A 17,479-nucleotide genomic window follows, 5' to 3' on the forward strand; every position below is an offset into this window, starting at 1 on the left:
GAGTCAGTTCTGCAAAAGTCTTCAGCATTTAACCACACCACAGTGGGTAACCATTAATACCTTAACTCAGAAAAAAAAAATCCCAAAACACACATAACCACCCACAAATGCCCCTTTCATAATTTACTTAAACACCTATTTACTTCCTGCACAGTACACTGCAATGTCTGTTTCTTCAACAAAATAAAAACACTTTGAAATGCTGTATCAAAATGACACGATCTGCTCCTGGGCAGAACATCAGGTTTCCAAGTGAAACTTCAGTTTATGATGTCTCAGTAAGAAGTAGCAGAATGTACCTAAAGGAAATCTACAGGTAAAGCTTGAAGTGTGCCAACAACACCATTTTAATTGTCCTACAAAAATAAGGATTAATATTCCCTTTAATGACTAAAGAAAAAAGCAGTTGCACACCTGTGGCACTAAACCCTGAACATTAATGCAATTTCTCCTACACACTGTTACTAAAAGGAAACCCTCAAGCATTTTCAATTCAAAAAATTATCAAGATTAATAGAGCTTACCTCTCGGAGTGTAGGTTTGCCTTTGAAAAAATCTGTGTTTTTGCTACTTTTTGGTGGGTTAAATCTTAAATTTAGAAAAGCACATCCATTGGCAATAGCCTCCAAGGGAGCTGGCCCTTCATATGGAAATCCAAGACCAACAAACAGCTGAAAAATACAACACAAGGGATATTTCAATTTTTGTTATTCACAAAAAAAGCTAAGAGCTAGCTTAAAAGAAACAAAAACCCATTCTAAATATACCAGCCTGACAAAAATGCAATGCTAAGAAGAAAACAGGAGGAATTCAACAGCTCACCACCTCCCACCCAAGCAGCAATGGAATGTCCTGCAAAACACATTTGACAATCATCATCTGTAATGAGCTGAGGTAACAAGAAGACCCTTTTAGGGCTTTTTTGGGCGGGGGGAAAAATTGGTGTTGAAGTGGAAGGTTCTAAAGTAGCCATCTCCAGGAACAGCTGCACCAGTGTTTTCCCACCTCCCAAACCAGCCAAGCCGCTGGCTTTGCCAACACAACACGCTCCTGCTACACTAATTAACAATCCTAATTAAAACGGTAGGTGGCAGCAAACAGCAGCTCACGACACTGGAGAGAAGCAGCAAGAGCCTGCAGGGGCTTCAGAGGGTTCAACACCTCCAAGGGAAACCGGAGCAAAAATCCACCCCAAAGCTTTTCCCCCTCCTGCTGAGATTCCAGGTGCTCTAGAAAAGGCTCTGCTCCACTGAGAACACATTACGTGTTTTTTTGGAGTTGTTTGAAAAAAGTCTTGACCCCTTTCCTGGCCAAATATAATGGAACCCCCTGAATTAAATATAGGATTAATTCTTGATCTTCATTTGAATGTTTGTGTATAATGGGAGAACTACAAGCTCTGAGTTGGAACAACAATTTCTCAGTACTGCTGCAAAACAATGTGTATGTATATCTATCTATATCTATATCTATATCTATCTACTGCTTTTATCAGGACAAATAAAGCACAACTTTCATAACTATGAGAGTCATGCAATCAGGACATATATTCAAGGAGGTCAAGGCATACTATTCTGCATTAAATCTTCTGCAACACAGAAATGAATCCCAGTAACAGAACATTCACAGCTGGAGGCTCCTCCTAGGAGCTGAATCTAACATTGATGTATAAACCTCCAGTCAGCCCTGTCGTGCACAGGCATTGCAGCATCAATCCTCCCCAACCCATGGCAACAACAGTATAAATTCAGAGTTGGCTCATTTTAGAAAAGCAAGTTAACACTTCTCAGCATAGCTGAGGACACACAATTTGCACTGCATGGAGCTGAATATTCTAATTTCAGTTTTCAATATTCAGGTTAAAGAAGTTGCCTACTTGCAAAAAGTTTCTCAACTCTCTTACAGATTTATACATCTTACAGAAATTCTCCAGTGGCTGACAACAAAAAGATCCAGAAGCTATTTCTACTAAAGATAAGTTATATAAATTCTGGTTTTATATATGGCATAAAATACACCACCTTTCAGTCAGAGAAATGCATACTACATATAATCTCAAAAGAGGCTGAATTTATAAAAAGATAATCTGTTGAAAACAATAAATGAAGGACATGAAACCATTTCATGCAGTCTGCACATAAAATATTATTTATTTAAACTATCCTTAGTTCAGGCAGAAAACCAGCTGAGAACCAGCAATTAAACCTATCTGAAGTATTAATTCCTCCTATGATCCTGTGTTTGTCAGTTATGCAGGGAATGCTGGGTTGTTTGCTTAGTTTTGCACTCTTTTAATAAACTGCTGCTGTGCACTGCTGAGTTCTGTGTCTGACTGGTCCATTTATTTGGGAGGAAGCTCCATGGGAAAAGAAACATGGGTTTATGTTTTGGCAGCACGGAGAGCACTGCCATCACTTAATCTATAATAAATAGCTTACCACCTGTTTCCCATCCATTTTCCAACCTCACCTCTAAGCAGCACTGTTCCTTTGAAGGAAGAAAGAAAGAAGGATGTGTCTGATCCCTAGAAAAGGGTGTGTGTGTTTGCTGCCTGGTGGCCTGAGGTTGCAGCCTGGCTCACAGCTGCCTGCAGCCCCTCAAATCCTTCTTTCAGCCCTTCTATCACCCTCCAGCACATCATCATCATCAAACCAGCTGAAATTCCCAAACTCAATCCAAACCCTTCTCCTTATAAGTTGTCCCTTCTAAAGTGTCCTTGCCCATGGCAGTGGGTGGAACTGGATGACCTTTAGGGTCCCTTTCAGCCCAAACCATTCTGTGAGTCTCTACAATTACTGTTCCTTGGTTAGGGAGTCAGTATTTTTGTCTGGCATAAAGAGCAACACAGAAATATCTTACATGCCTCAAGAAAGTCATTATGATTAAAAGAGCAAGTATTAGAAAATACAGGCCTTTTCTGTAACTCACAATGCTCTCATTTGCTAGTCCTTTGAATTACATGCAGTTTGTTATTTCCAGAAAAGCTGGAAATAACAAGGTGCTTCCTAAGAGTATGCAAGTCACTAACTGAAAAATAATTGAAAAAAAGAAAAAAGTAGAAATAACAGTCAACCATTTTCAGGTACCAGTGAAACAAACATCATCATCAATACAGATGAGGCTATGGGGAAGACAAGGCTCTGTCCCACAGGGTGAAGATTTAGACCAGACTGTGTTTCCCCTAATTTGTGGTGTAGCTGCACACTGCTGCCTCCACCACTGCAGGTGCTGACTGTGATTTCTCATCAGAGGGAGGTCTGGTCACCCAGTACACCACGGGAAGGCACCTGCACCCTAGGCCTGAAGATCCATATTGCAAAATATTCCTGCAAAAGTCAATCCTTTTGTGATTCAAACAACTTGAGAAGAGAATCACTAGGTAAATATCTTTTCAGCTGATTTTATGAAGTGTAAATATATATTCCTTCATAAAAGGCAATATGAAAACAAAGTTTGTTTGCCTGTGTCTGTGTAAGCAGGATGTTGTTCCTACTTTTATTAATCTCCATACAGGAATCACAAAACCTACTTAGTAAAAGAATTTGAGCTCTCTGAAAAATTCACAAGGACTCGAAGGAAAAAGTTGAAACTTTCTCGAAAGGAGAAATATTTCTCAAGAATTCAACACTGGTCCCTCCAAGAGAGCCTGGTCCAACTCCTCCAGCTGCCCACTTGGCAAGGAGCCCTGTGAGTTGGCAGGAAGGCTGCCAGCTCGCCTGCCCCATTCTCCTCCAGCATGATGAATGGCTTTCCATCTCCTCATTAGGAACTGGAGCCATGGCTCGTTTTTGTCATGCTCTCCACAGCTGAAGCAGCCGTGGTGAATCTCAAACAGCCCCTCCTGCCTGCAGAACTCCCTCCCTCTGAAATCTGCTGCTTTATAGCACACACACAACGAAATGGCAGCTGCACGCTGCCTGGAATAGCTGTGTCCTACAGCTACTGCAGGGACCAAAGACATTTTGGGAACGCAAAGCCCTGATTAACAATCACAGGCTGAGCCTTCACCTACTGGTATTTTGCTGTCTAAGGACAAAGTGAAGCAGTGCAGCATAAGTTGACACTTCTGACTAGGATGAATCATGCGATTTGTTAAATTATTATTTTGCTCTCCTTTTCTGAAAACCAGAACATCTGTCAGCTGACCTAACAAAAACCTGCTAACACAGTGCTGAAATCACAATCCATGATAGGCCATTCTTGCCCTTGGTCTCAACACATCTGAAGGTTTCTGGAAGTTTGAGGACAAAGGCTGCTGACTCCTCACGATGCTCCAGACAAGCACTGCACCCACAGAGGTTCCCAGCCTGGAGTTATGGCCCTGATTATTCACACACCTGCAGCACAGGGATAGTCTGGTGACAGAACCCCATAACTAAATTCATTAGGGGACTGTGGCCATGCTGCCTAGTGAATGAAGTGATTATGATTAAAAAGTGTCCTTGAACTTCACTGCATGCATGTGCACACGGGGCTCCTCCGGGCACAAAGCTCCTGTTCAAGTCACCTTGATTTTTGTGAGAAACCTGCACTTACTTTAGCAATTCAATCCATGATCCATCTGATATAAACACAATTGACCCACATAGGCAGCAGATGGCCACTGGTGACAGGTGAGAGTGTTTTGTACTAAGCTGTGTTCAAGTATTGCCATTTAAAGAGTATTAAAAACTGGAACTGTGAATATACAGGCAGCAAGAAGACTTGGAGCAAGTGTGTCTGTTGATCAACACTGACAGGTAACCATATGCTGAGGCAGAACAGCCAGAGTACCTATGAGATACAAAGCATCAGCCACCAAAAAAACCCAAAAACCCACCCACCCCAATCCCCCTCCAACTGAAAAGTCCAAAAAATGAGATGGGAGATCTCAGTTTCCACTTTCAGTGCCAGGATGCTGCTGTTTTACTTTTTCTGCTCAATTAGATACATTGGAACTGTATTAGGCAGGAATAATAAGCAAAATGCATGATCCAATAAGCCATATTTAATTTCATTTAGTTGAAAAATCAGAAATACACTGCACTCTCATTTCCCTGACAATACTTATGCATTAGGAGAAGCAGATGGACTATTAACAGCTTATCATCAGGGCAAAGTTTTGTTAGCCTGGCTGTATTCTAAATAAATAATTTCCTTAAAAGGAAAACAGCTTTTGTCATTTGCAAACCTGCTAACATAAGTTCAGCAAAGCTATATAAAAATACTGCTTGCAGATGTAATTTTTAAAACCCTGACTTCCTGTTATGGGGTTTGAAACACATCAATGATTTTCTCAGTACCATCTACTAAGAAATGCAGCAAATTCTGAAAATTATTTTCCACAATGTTATGAAGGAAACCATGGCCAACATCAGAATAAAAATCATTAAAATCTGAAATGCTCCAGGACTCTGACAACAACACAGCACAGATCCATGCTTTTCACCAGATACCTTTCGTGAAAAATAAGCAATTTGCTATCTCAGGAGCACTTCACAATCCCAACAGTCTCTTCCATCTGATGTTGCAATTACTGCCCAAAATCTGAGTGGAAGTAGTCTGCTCCCTCCTGTGTCACAAAATCCATACAACTAAACTGCAACGTGTAGGTATCAACTTGAGTTTGTCCTAAATTGAATGTGACTTTACATTGCATCTTAGAGCACAGCAAATATAACCAATAACAACTAGATGAGACATCTAGTTAATACTGAAAAGCAAGCTTTTTAATGTGATACATGCAAGATGGCTGATAAAAAATGAGAGAAAGGCTTAGTTAAACATAACTATTATTATGAACTGGTACTTGTATAGGGACCTCAGTAATTCTACAGAAAGTTCATTTGCTTATTTTACTATTTCAGTGACTTGAACACATGTTTTTTTAGGAGGTAGTCACTGTTCATACCTGGGGCTATTACAAGGCAATATTCAATATTCTTCCCATATTATGATTAACACAGGGATTTCATACTCCACACAGGCAAAAGCTGTGTAATCTCAGATTATCTATTATGAAAGCAAATGTTGACTTTTAAATATGAAACATTATGTGTATCTGCATGCATCAAGCACATACACACAGTGGTTGTATTTAAAAACTCATAATTTACCAACAGCTGTCACACAGAGATGTCAAATTACCATCATTTTCCCAGGTACTTCAAAAAGGAGCTCTCTGCACTTGTGTGGGAAGCCTAAGAGGTGCTTGTTTTTTTCTTTTTTTCTTTTCTTTTTCTTTTTTTTTTTTTTTAAAGAGATTTTTCTGTGGAAGTGCACAGCAAGAAACTGTCAGCAGTGGTGCACTTCCACAGATTCTGCTAATGTTAAACACACAACTCCCTTCTTTCACCAACTTGAAGGTGAACATCCTATTTAAACGTAATCTAGTGAAGCGTTTTAATGCTACAGAGTGCCACAAAGATGATGGGAAGGGCAGAGAACCCCAACAAAACTGTGGGGACAAAAGTTGATTTCCATGTATATCCTGTCCCTCATCTTGAGTTGCCTTGGCTCTGGGCCACAGGCAAAGCACATCACAAAAACCACTCCTGTGCCACTCTCTGGGCACAGCTGAGGCAGGGCAGGACATGAATGGCAACTGAAGGAAGGGCAGCTTTGCTCTCCTCCCTGAGAGCAGGGCTGCTCTGGGTTAAAGCCACAGGGAGGGCACAGCAGGCACGTGGCTGGGCAGCTTTTGGATGTCACCTAACGTTGACCTCAGGGATGTAAAACAGAGCATATTCTCAGCTGATAATCTCCTTGAGCTGAATATCACATTCAAGAAAATGAAAAATGCATTTATCCCTGTTTCTCGAGCTGGTTGTTAAATGGGACTGTAGGTTGTCATCCCAATTTTCTAATATGAGCTGTCAATCCACCAGACAGACATGATGAAAAATGTATTCTTGGCACACAGAACACAACTTAAGCTCCTTTACACATGATAATTTTTTTCCAATGCTTTTAAATTAGGAGCTTATTCATAGGAGGTGAAATGCAGGCACTTCAGACACCCTCTACTTGGAGATATTTTTTGCCACCACTTCTGCTTGACAAACTTACTTTGGTTTCCCTCAGCAGAAACTGCAAATCCCTTCCACTGAGTATTCCATGGTTCTTGACATAGCCAGGAATGTACATGGTGCTTGTCCCATGAACAGTTCCATGGACCTCCATATAGGTGTGGATGACATCCAGATAAGCCTTCTTATCCTGTAATGGCAAGGAAAAAATATTTTTAGTCGTTACAAATTTGAAGCAGCAATATTTAATCAGAGTTGGCTTTTCAATCTCCTGTATCACAAAAGCCAGGGAAAGAAGTTCACTCATTCCTATTTGATTTCTAGAATGTTTGATCTTTAAATTATTAGTTTGGTTTTCTACTAAACTGGAAGAAAACTGCAGCTTTTTCATTTAAAGTTAAGGTATAAAGAAATGAATACCAAGACCCTCTTAATTTCTAATTGGACACAAACCAGGGTGCTATCAGACAGCTGTAATCTCAGTATGCTGAAAAAATACTTGGCCTAAAAATACTAAAAACCCATTTTGAAATATCACATTTTCACTGTTTTGGTCAAAGATGCAAAATAATTATCTTCTCTGTGAAAAAAAGGGTGAATGTCACCTTAGTAAGATGCAGTCTTGCCAACTGAATAACTGAACACACCCTTTATCTAAATACCAGTGTTGGAGTTCCATGAGAGACCTACAAATGTTCTGCCTACCTGAATCTTTAAAAGCATTTTGGAAAAGACACAGAGAAGAGCAATGGCTTTAATATTTCATTTAAAAAAAAATAAGAAAAACTAGTACACCATCCTAGTTTGCACACAAGATTTACTTTAATTTTCAATGCCATATGTTTTTTGAGTTTTGAAGACTACTGGCATTCCAAGGCAATTAGCTGAAGACTGTATTTACACGTAGTCTGCAACACAGATCAGAAGACTTTCCCTCAATATTTGCACATAGTTGTAGTAATAGCTCTAAAATCAGGCAACAAGTTGCTCTTCTTGGCAGCAAGTGAGTTTTTACCAATTCTACTTTCACTCACTATTTTTGTCATGTAAATTTTGTGCACAGTTCCTCCACAGCCCTGTGTGAAAGCTGGCCAACAGTTTTACTGAAGTTCATTCAAAGGACAAAGCAGACTGATGAAAATCCTGTCTTTTCCAACCCTGGAGGAGCAGATGTCACACCTAGGTGGATGAGTGCTACTTCTTACATCTTTTCTTGCTGAATTAATTGCTGCAGAGGGTGTTTAATGTGTGACAGTGGCTTCTCCCCTCAGCCTGCTCTGCTGGTGCTGGGCAGGATGGGCTGAGCCACCCCTGAATGCCCCTTCTGGCAGCTCTGCCAAGGCTGCACCAGCCAGACACTGTCTGGGAAAAGTGTCACCTAAAACAGCCAACAGATAAAGACAAAGATGCTTTCTTGTTCTTCTGGCTGCTCTTGTTATTAATTAACACAAATTATTAAAAAGCTAAAAGCTTGTTCCATTTTTTACTTCGAATCTGAATTGCTCTGCAAGAGATGTTCCTCATGTAATTGCTAAAAACATAATTACAAACTGTGAGAAACTTGTACACTTTGTCAAAAGAAAATCCATTTAGAACTTCTTTGGAAATGAGCATGAGAAATATAAAATGAGTGGCCTGGTCTTGTTTCCAGAGGATACCTTCATCCTGCCTGCCTGGCTTTTAACACATGCAGAACTCTGGAGTGTTCAGGGTTCTGAATGGAAGAGAAGCAGCAGCTGCTACTGACACCATCCACCTGTGGCCACAACATCAAGGCATTGCCTCAGATTTACTGGCTCATGGCACAAACCCTGGTGACACAAATGCACTCTAACTCAAAAAAAACCTGAGCAACAAGCAGCTAGAAAGATCAAAACCAAGATTACCTACAATTGCACTTCTTTTCAAGACTGCAATGACAATTTTACAAACCTTTTACAGAATACTTAGCTATTTAAAAATGACATTAACCATGCACAGTCAAAACTCGGAATAGTACTTAGGCATATAATCAACTTCTTTCCCAGTTCAGAGTCTAAAACCATAAATAAAACATTTCTTATCCAAATGAATGGGTACTTTATCCAACCAAAATCTCACTCTTTTATTTCCTTACTTACTTTGAGTCAAACCCAACTGCTTTCACAATCACCTACAAAGTACCATAAAAGTACTATTAGCACCTTATACTTCACCTAAAGCTCACTAAAATTTGTCTCCTTTTGCCATTAAGTAGTCCTGAATTTCCACATTCCTTGCAGACAAGTGTTATTTTGGATCATAAAAGTAGATATTCTAGGAAGCCACCTCAGAAAAATGATCAGGACACATAATCAAATTCTAGACATTAAAAAGGGTGAATTAGAAAATGAGAGAGTGCAAAAATGGCATTTAAAAATAGAAAGGCTACATGTAAATAAAGCAAGAAATGGGACTTGCAAACAAAATACTAACATTCCTTCAACTATTTATTTGTTTTTTGAGTTGCTCACTTGGGAGCAATTATTCTTTTATCTTAAACCACTTGAACTTTACTTTCTCCAAAGAGACAAGATCATGAGCTGCTGGGGACTGATGCAAACCTGACATTCTCTGCAGTTTCTGTCAGGCTGCACTGCTCACCCTGCTGCCCCCACTGCAAACCTAGACTTAGAGGATGGAAGATAATCACATTTTAAAAAAGGCAAATTATTTCTCCTCAGAAGCAAAATGAAAATGTAACAGTGAGTAACAGCTACACAAGCCTTTTCTGAAACAATTTTTCAGCAGCTAAAATAAACATGCCATTCAGAAAAGGACTTTTTGTTGATCACTGACTGTAGAACTGCTATTACTGTTCATCAATCACTTCCACCTACTTTTAAAAGCATCATGATAAAGCCTTTCTCACCAAAGAAATCAAGTGACAACTGTTTGATAAGTCTTTCCCTAGGACAATGTTGACAACAAGACACAGTATGAAGAGGTGAAATTTTAAGTTTGGTGGGTAAAAAATTTAAAAATAAAAGCTACAAAAATATGTGGTGGAAACACAATTCATCAAGAATTAAAGTCTGTTTTTAGTTTTCTCAGTGTAGTAGCTGGTGGCAATTAACAACTCTGCTTTATCAACAGTTTGCCAATCTAAGGTAATGACAGTATTGTGCAATTTTGGACCATTTGGGTGCCCTTACAGAACACAAAAATTTCAGCACTGAATGAAATCAAGCACCACTACAGGCCAACTGCATTACAGAAGAGTTTGATTCAGAGTCCTCAACTGTTTTATGGCTTGAAAGTTCAGACTACAAAACATATGTAAAACAGCCCATATATCCAGCCTCACTTCCTTGCATAGAAAGATTCAGAAGGGAATGGTTTTATAAAGCTTGACAAATGTAATTCAGAAAAGCAAGTACTGGAATACATCTTTGTGTATCCTAAATGCATACTGTAAAGTAGAGAAGTCCCATCATCTGAGTGCTTATCTGTAGAAGTGTCAAGTCAAAAGTAAGCCAAAATTCAGTGTACATGCAATGTATGACAATCAAGATTGTGACACAAACATAATCTCTGCTCAAGAACTGTCACCCTCTCAAAGACTTCTCAAGACATGCCTGAATAATGAATATCCTGTCTAGCAGGGAGCTCGAAGAGTGCACAAAGGCTGGGGAATAGTAAGAGATTAAAATGCATACAGTGTTTTACTCACAAAGAGTAGATTAAGTCTCCTCAAAGTCAAATATGAAACTTTCAAATTTATAAATCTGAATTTGCCCTGAATTCATAAATGGATGTGGAGAAGATTCAGTGATTCATGACTAGTAAGTACAAATTCTCCACTGACCAAGTAATCTGAAATGTAAATAAAGAGTTAACTATGTAACCACATAAACCCATCAAAATGACAATTCTTCCTGTCCAAGCAAATCCTCTCTCACCAAACTGGTAGCATTTTCTAAAGAAGCCAATCAGCTTGTAGGAATTCTCTGGAGTTCTTAAAGGAATTAAATCTCTTGGGGAGAGATTGGGAATCACTCTTGTGAATGAACAGTCATCATGTGAAAGAGAACAGAGAAGTGACACAAGGAAGCTGTCATTATTCACAGCAACAAAACCCAAACTAACTTCAAAATGTTGGATAAAAAATCATAATATTGAACACCTGGGTTTTTAAAGCTTGGGGAATTCTCTCAAAGCATGCATACTCAATAACTTAAGAGACCAGGCTATAGTCCTGAAATTAATGCATATTCATCACATTTCCTGAATACATGCACATGTGCTAATTATTGCTATGGACTTGTCTGATATGGTTCTGGCTCTTTTGCTGCATTTTTTTCTCCTTGAGAGTATCTCAAATATGTCATCAAGTCATAATGTACTTCTCTTATCCTTCTTTTCTCAAACACACAATCCTTGTTCTCAAAACTAAGATAGCAGCCAGTACATATTCATCACTAATTCAAGTAAACAAGGAGGCATTAGCTGGCAAAAGACTAGTAAGTCTCAGACACAGGGAGTTAACACAAGACCTCATTAATCTCTGGCATTTGTACTAAGCACTGCATGGTACAAAACTCAGCATTAACCATGAATATGGGGATAATAAACTATATGCTGAAGTTCAAAGTATTTTCCAACATCTTCCCCTACTGCTGCATAGACTTCTCAAAGAAATAAAACCTGTTTGGTAACTTAAGTAAAGTGACAGAAATATTGAAAACCAGTCCTCACTTCAAGTGTGGAAAGAAACCCCTGAGCCAACCAGTGTCACTTTGCATTATAACACCACATGAAAAAAATCAGTCCATTATTCAGTAGCAGTCAGTCCACTCACCAACCAAGTAAATGACAGGAATTTTTTGGAAAGAAATTCAGAAATAAAGATAGTATTATTGAACTATTCTGTAAAAAACATTCTCTCTGTCCCTCCTCACACACTGCTGCATTTCTGGTCCATTTTCTCAAAAAGAAGCTGAAAACATTGGACAGTGTTCTGCGAGGGGTAAGAAGGATCCAAGACACAGGACAGTTTCCACTGCTACACACAGAAATCTGCAAGAAATGCTTTAACAAAGTTTGAAAAATACAACTACTCAGAATATGAGGGAGGTTTAGAAACCCATAGTTGGCATAAAGAACGTGGACAGTGACTGACTATTCAAAATGTCCTATACAAAGAAATCCAAACAAAGCTCATAGGAGACAGGTTTAGGAAAATGCCCAAGTTAACTATTTCCCCTGCAACAGGTCAGAAATTTGAGGGACTCAATGACAGAAAAAGCTGCAGAGGCAAAGCCAAGTTTGCACAGGTTCATGATCAACACTTTGAAATCACCTCTTACTGAGATCTCAATAATGTGTGAATAGACAGTTTATCAACAGAGAAACACATTCAGGAAATACACCAAATTAAAAAAGCTGGAAAGAGAGAGAATTTGCAAGGGAAGTATTATATAACTTTGCCATGTTCTTGCTCTTCCTGAATGTCCATTTATAGTATCTTTTTTAGGCACCATTTATCTACGAATAAAACACACATTGGCACATATATAAATGCTGCACAAAGAATGAGTGTAAAACATCTCAGTGAAGGTTTAGGATTTCTGGCAGAGCTTGAAGAACCTTATCCACTTCCCTATCCTCATCTTTTTCATCCACGAAGGTTTGGGGCTTTTTAAACAGAAAAAAGTTTTCCTAAGAGGTTTTCCCAAGATTTGACAACTTCATTTTCATGCAATGCACACCAACACCTGATCAGCAATTTCCTGCCCTTTGAATGGATATTTCCAGAGCCAAGGAGACATCCTTGTTCACTGTAAGTGCTGAAGGAGAAAAGTGAAGGGGGTACAGATGAAAATAGGAAGTGGGACCAGAGGAAGAAAAGGTTGTGTTGGTCTTGTGCTAACCAAGTAACAGTAGATGATTCTGTTAATCTGTACTGTGAGAGCTCAGCAATTCATTTTGCTGCTGAAGAGTTCTGCAAAGTGAGAAGCTGATCACTGGCAGGCAAATATCCATGAAAAAAAAGTAGATTTTTTTTCTTCATTCATAATAAATTAAACTCTAATTTTCATAATGTATGTTAAAGAATAAGCCTTTAAAAATAAGCCTTTAAAGTTGTATGCTTATTTACTGCACTCATTTTTGACTGACTTGTTTATGATCCATACTGCTCTCAGAAGGAAATGGTGAATTTCAGAAATGTTGCTGAGCTAAAGTGTCTGGCTCATTCCAATTTGTTAAATTTGTGGCATAGTGCAGGACAGTGCCCCTAGTGCAGGCTCTAGGGTTTGAGCCTAGAACTCAAATTGATCAAGTGATCAATTTTGATCAATTGATAAGCCCCCAGTGCTGCTGCACATGGAGAGGAACACAGAACAACCACAAGACAAGTTTGTGAGTGCAGTGACCACGTGGGAGAAAAGGTGAGAGGGAACTTCTGTCCTTTTACTTATTTTTCTTTTAGTTTAGAAGTTGAAATAAAATATTTATCCAAAGCACTATCTTAAATGTGAAGTACAAAAACAGACCAGAAGGAAGGGACTTTCCTCCCACTCCATGCAAGAGGGTGTATGATGGGGAAATTACATTTCATCACATGTTCCCTGGAGCTATAAAGGAACATTAGTGTGAACAGCCTCAGTGATGTGCTTTCCCATGGAGAACAAGCTGAAGGTAACCATTTCCAGTGCAGCTCTTCAAAAGTTGCTATGCAGGCAGTAGATATTTAAGGAGAATGCCCAGCTTCTCAAGTGGCATTAGTAAGAAACTCACACATTATTTTGCCTCTAAATATACATATATTTTCAATATTTGCTCCATTAGACTACAATAAAAAATTAAAGCAGTCATCATATGTTATGCATTGATGCCTATTTTCAGATACAAGCAACCTTCTGACTTTTCTCACAGCAATAAAAAAAAAAAAAAAAAAAAAAAAAAAAAAAAAAAAAGAGAGAAAGAAATAGTAAGTACTGGAAAATAAATTTTACTTTCTCTAGGATTAAGGATCAAATTAGTGGGAGAGTATAACAGTAATTTGCAGGAAGAAGAACAAAGAAAAGACTTAGAAACTGGAGCTAAGGCAACATGAAAGGCTTCAAACATTCTCTTTTAATTGAAATGGTCTGTAATTAAAGCAAATTTTGATAATAAGAGAGCATTATGGGTTTCACATACATTTTATCAATTCCTTTTTACCCCCCACTTTGGCATAGATAGAACTCTCTTTACTCCCTAGTACTGCCAAAAATCCTAAACAAAACCCCAAACCTCTTATGCCAACAAACACTTTCCCAAAACTTGGTAAATGCTGCCCTTCATAGCTTACCTCTAAAGATAACCTTTAGAAATGTGGCTCTAAAAATTCTTTAGAGCCTTCTATTTGTTATCCTCAACCCACCTAGGGTGGATTTAGTTATCAGAGTGAAACAAAGCAGATTTGTCTTACACTCTGCACCACAGCACCACACATCCCTCCTGAGCTCAGGAGATGCACCCAGACCTGGCCACTGTGGGGTGGGGTGGGGTGGGGTGGGATGGGATGGGATGGGATGGGATGGGATGGGATGGGATGGGATGGGATGGGATGGGATGGGATGGGATGGGATGGATGTCACTGGGCTCAGGCACACAGAAAAACCCATATCCATGGCTATAAAGCCATGGTGTTTTATCCAGCCCCAGGGTGAAGAGGTCCTGTGCACACCTCAGCCCCACTCCGTTTAAAATAAACAATTTTTTGTTTATTTAAATAATTTGCTTGGTTTAAAATAAACAATTGATTCCCAAAAGCACCAAAGTCTGGGGACAGGAACACTCTCCCCTCCCCATTGTGCTCCTCTAATGACTGATCAGCCCCAGCACTGCCACATGTACTCTGTGCAGATTACACTTCTCATTAATTGGCCATATTCAGTAGAAAGAACAGGAGCAGGATAAATAGATTAGTCTGGTTCCATACAAGCCGTGGTGGCAGATGAAAAGAGCACTGAACAGGGAAAATGAAAGAAACGTGAAATAAGCAAATTACACAGACACAAGATTAGTTCACGCTTTCTCTTGATCACAAGAATTGGATTTTATCACCCCAGATAAGAAATCCCACACTGTAACTGATTCAAAGTCTATCTGCAGTGATTTGCACTTTATATATGAGTGCATATGGGCATGACTGCAGTTACAATCTGCAAGTTACAGCTTTAATCTGCTCGATGTTACCAGCACACAGTACACATTTTAATATGGCCAGATACCAAATCAAACATCTTGGAAAAAACAAGATAGGAAATACTGATAAAATGCAGCAGTGACTTGAAAAGCAGCACTTTAAGAAATGATACAAAGGTCTTGGCTGAGAGTTCCTAATGGTGAAAAGGGGACCTGTCTAAAAATGAGACAGTATTTCCTTTTTGATTTGATGCTGGTATGACCCACATGCCCTTTGCAAACACTCACTTTTCAAGAGGAATGTGAATAATCTTGAGAAGGTTCAGAGAAAACAGACATGTGAAAACTCTTAAGGATTAGAAAGCACAAAGCTCTCAGGGGCTCAGCATATATAGGATTTTCAGGAGACGACTGTGGGTTACTTTGACCTCAACCTATATATTCCTACAGGGCAACAGAACAGAAACATCATCAGACATGTTGAGAAAGTTTATAGCTGCTATTAAGACTAGAAACAACCATATGGAAATCTGTATCAGAAATAAAGTCTTAAAAGAAAAGGCAATTATTGGAGGACTTCACCTGAGGAAACAGTGAGCTTTCCCATTGTGTGCTGTTTAAAAATCAAGACTGGGTGTTTTTTCCCAAAAAGGCAAGTTTTTGTCTTAATCAGTCCATGATAAGGAGGTTAGGGGCATACAGAATATTTGGGCACACAGAGGTGGAGGTAACTTGGAAGAAATCCAGCTACTAGTAATCTCTTTGAAAAGTGCATGAGGTGCACTTTTCCCAGGTGTGCCAGCCTGGAAGAAGGAGCCACAGAAAAGGATAATGGCTGAAAGAAAGAGGACCATTATGACTTTAAAACACAATATACTTTAATTTAGTGAAAACATCACCATTGGTTTTGTTATTCTGCTGTCCTCATCTGCAGATGAGAGAAAATACAATAATGGTAATATTAAATAAACAAAACTCCGATATTATTACAGGGAGATAAAATGAGACTGCACACTTTTAGAGCCTTTAGTGATACAGCCTTTCCATCTCAAAATGCAGCCCATTTTTTGTTGTAGCTATAAGAACAGAAGCAATTGAAAGACAGGTTTGCTTATGATTAATGATAGTTCACACCTTAAATTCTACATTATGTTTACCAGCCTTTTGCATTTTCTAAAATTATTGTGACATTAAAACTATATTTTTTAGTCTACCAGAAAGGTGTACAGAAATAGCAAAGGACCCATATCAATCTAGACAGAAGTTTCTCTAACAGAAAGACTTCAAAATGTTCAGTTTAATTATTCATATGCATTTGTTTCCAGAAATAGAATTTAATGGGTTTAGACAGATGGGAAACTTTCAAATTTCAAATGATGCTTTATTTTATCGATCAACATAAATTTACTCAAGTATATGAGTATAAAAAACTCACCTTCCAGAAATTATCTACTTTGCCATAAACGAGAGATTGATTCTGCCTTTTGATGTCATTAATGTGTTTAATGTCACTGGAATTCAGATGCTGCTCTACCACAAATCCAAGGAAGCTGTTGTCTGGAGTGTGAGCTGTAAGAAACAGAGCAGATTCAGAACCTTTGACAATATTGCCTAATGCTACATTAGAGTGAATGTTGTCAGAAGAGAAGCTATAAGGAACATATTATGCAACTGATCACCTCCTCCTTCTTAGTACAGAAAGACACATTTGCTTGCTTTATTATCCAAAATAGTTTTTATTAATTTTAAGTCCTGCTTCATACGCCTACTGGAGTAAGCAGCTATTTTCTATCTTGTTTCTGATATTAAAAACTCTGCAGCTGGACTGAGTCCAATGGTAATGATCTTTTTTGTCTGTGTGCTAAGCTTTATTTTAAGAGATACAAGAAACAGAAGAAATTCAGCTTGACAAATCTCAAAGATAAAATACCATCAGTTTGAAAACCCCCTGAATTTATGCTTGCTAGCAAAGATGCAAGCAAAAATGGATGTTGCTCAATGGCATAAATAAATTTTAGCAAATTTCTTGGGTTCACCTCCTACACTGGAATTACCAACAGCAACCACCCAACTCTGTGTATTATGTACCCAAGCTAATTAATGGCCTATCAAGTCACACTATGCAAATCAGAATACAAATTGCATTGCCTAATTCACCCAGACACAGTGATCATAAAATATTTAAATGTGGCAACTAAAGACAGCAAAACTTTTCAATCTAATCCAGGAAAAAGAAAAAAAAAAAACCAACCAAAAATGAACTGTGTGCAAAGGATATGCAATTTATTCACAGTTTTTTATATTAATTTTAGCCCCTG

At 38.6% G+C, this 17,479-nt stretch overlaps 1 protein-coding gene across 4 annotated transcripts in view; it reads right to left on the minus strand.

Annotated features, from left to right (window-relative positions):
- MGAT5 (alpha-1,6-mannosylglycoprotein 6-beta-N-acetylglucosaminyltransferase) overlaps positions 1–17,479 on the minus strand; it is a 111,062-nt gene that overhangs the window by 14,002 nt on the left and 79,581 nt on the right. For all 4 annotated transcript variants that reach the window (XM_021548729.3, XM_021548731.3, XM_021548730.3 and 1 more), the window contains exons 11-13: positions 16,597–16,730; positions 7,048–7,197; positions 525–671 (exon numbers count right to left, since the gene is read on the minus strand). In XM_021548729.3, coding sequence (XP_021404404.1) covers positions 525–671; positions 7,048–7,197; positions 16,597–16,730 — 431 coding nt within the window. The remainder of the gene's footprint in view (positions 1–524; positions 672–7,047; positions 7,198–16,596; positions 16,731–17,479) is intronic.

Source organism: Lonchura striata, chromosome 8 (genome assembly GCF_046129695.1).
Source record: "Lonchura striata isolate bLonStr1 chromosome 8, bLonStr1.mat, whole genome shotgun sequence".
NCBI classification, from domain to species: Eukaryota; Metazoa; Chordata; class Aves; order Passeriformes; family Estrildidae; genus Lonchura; species Lonchura striata.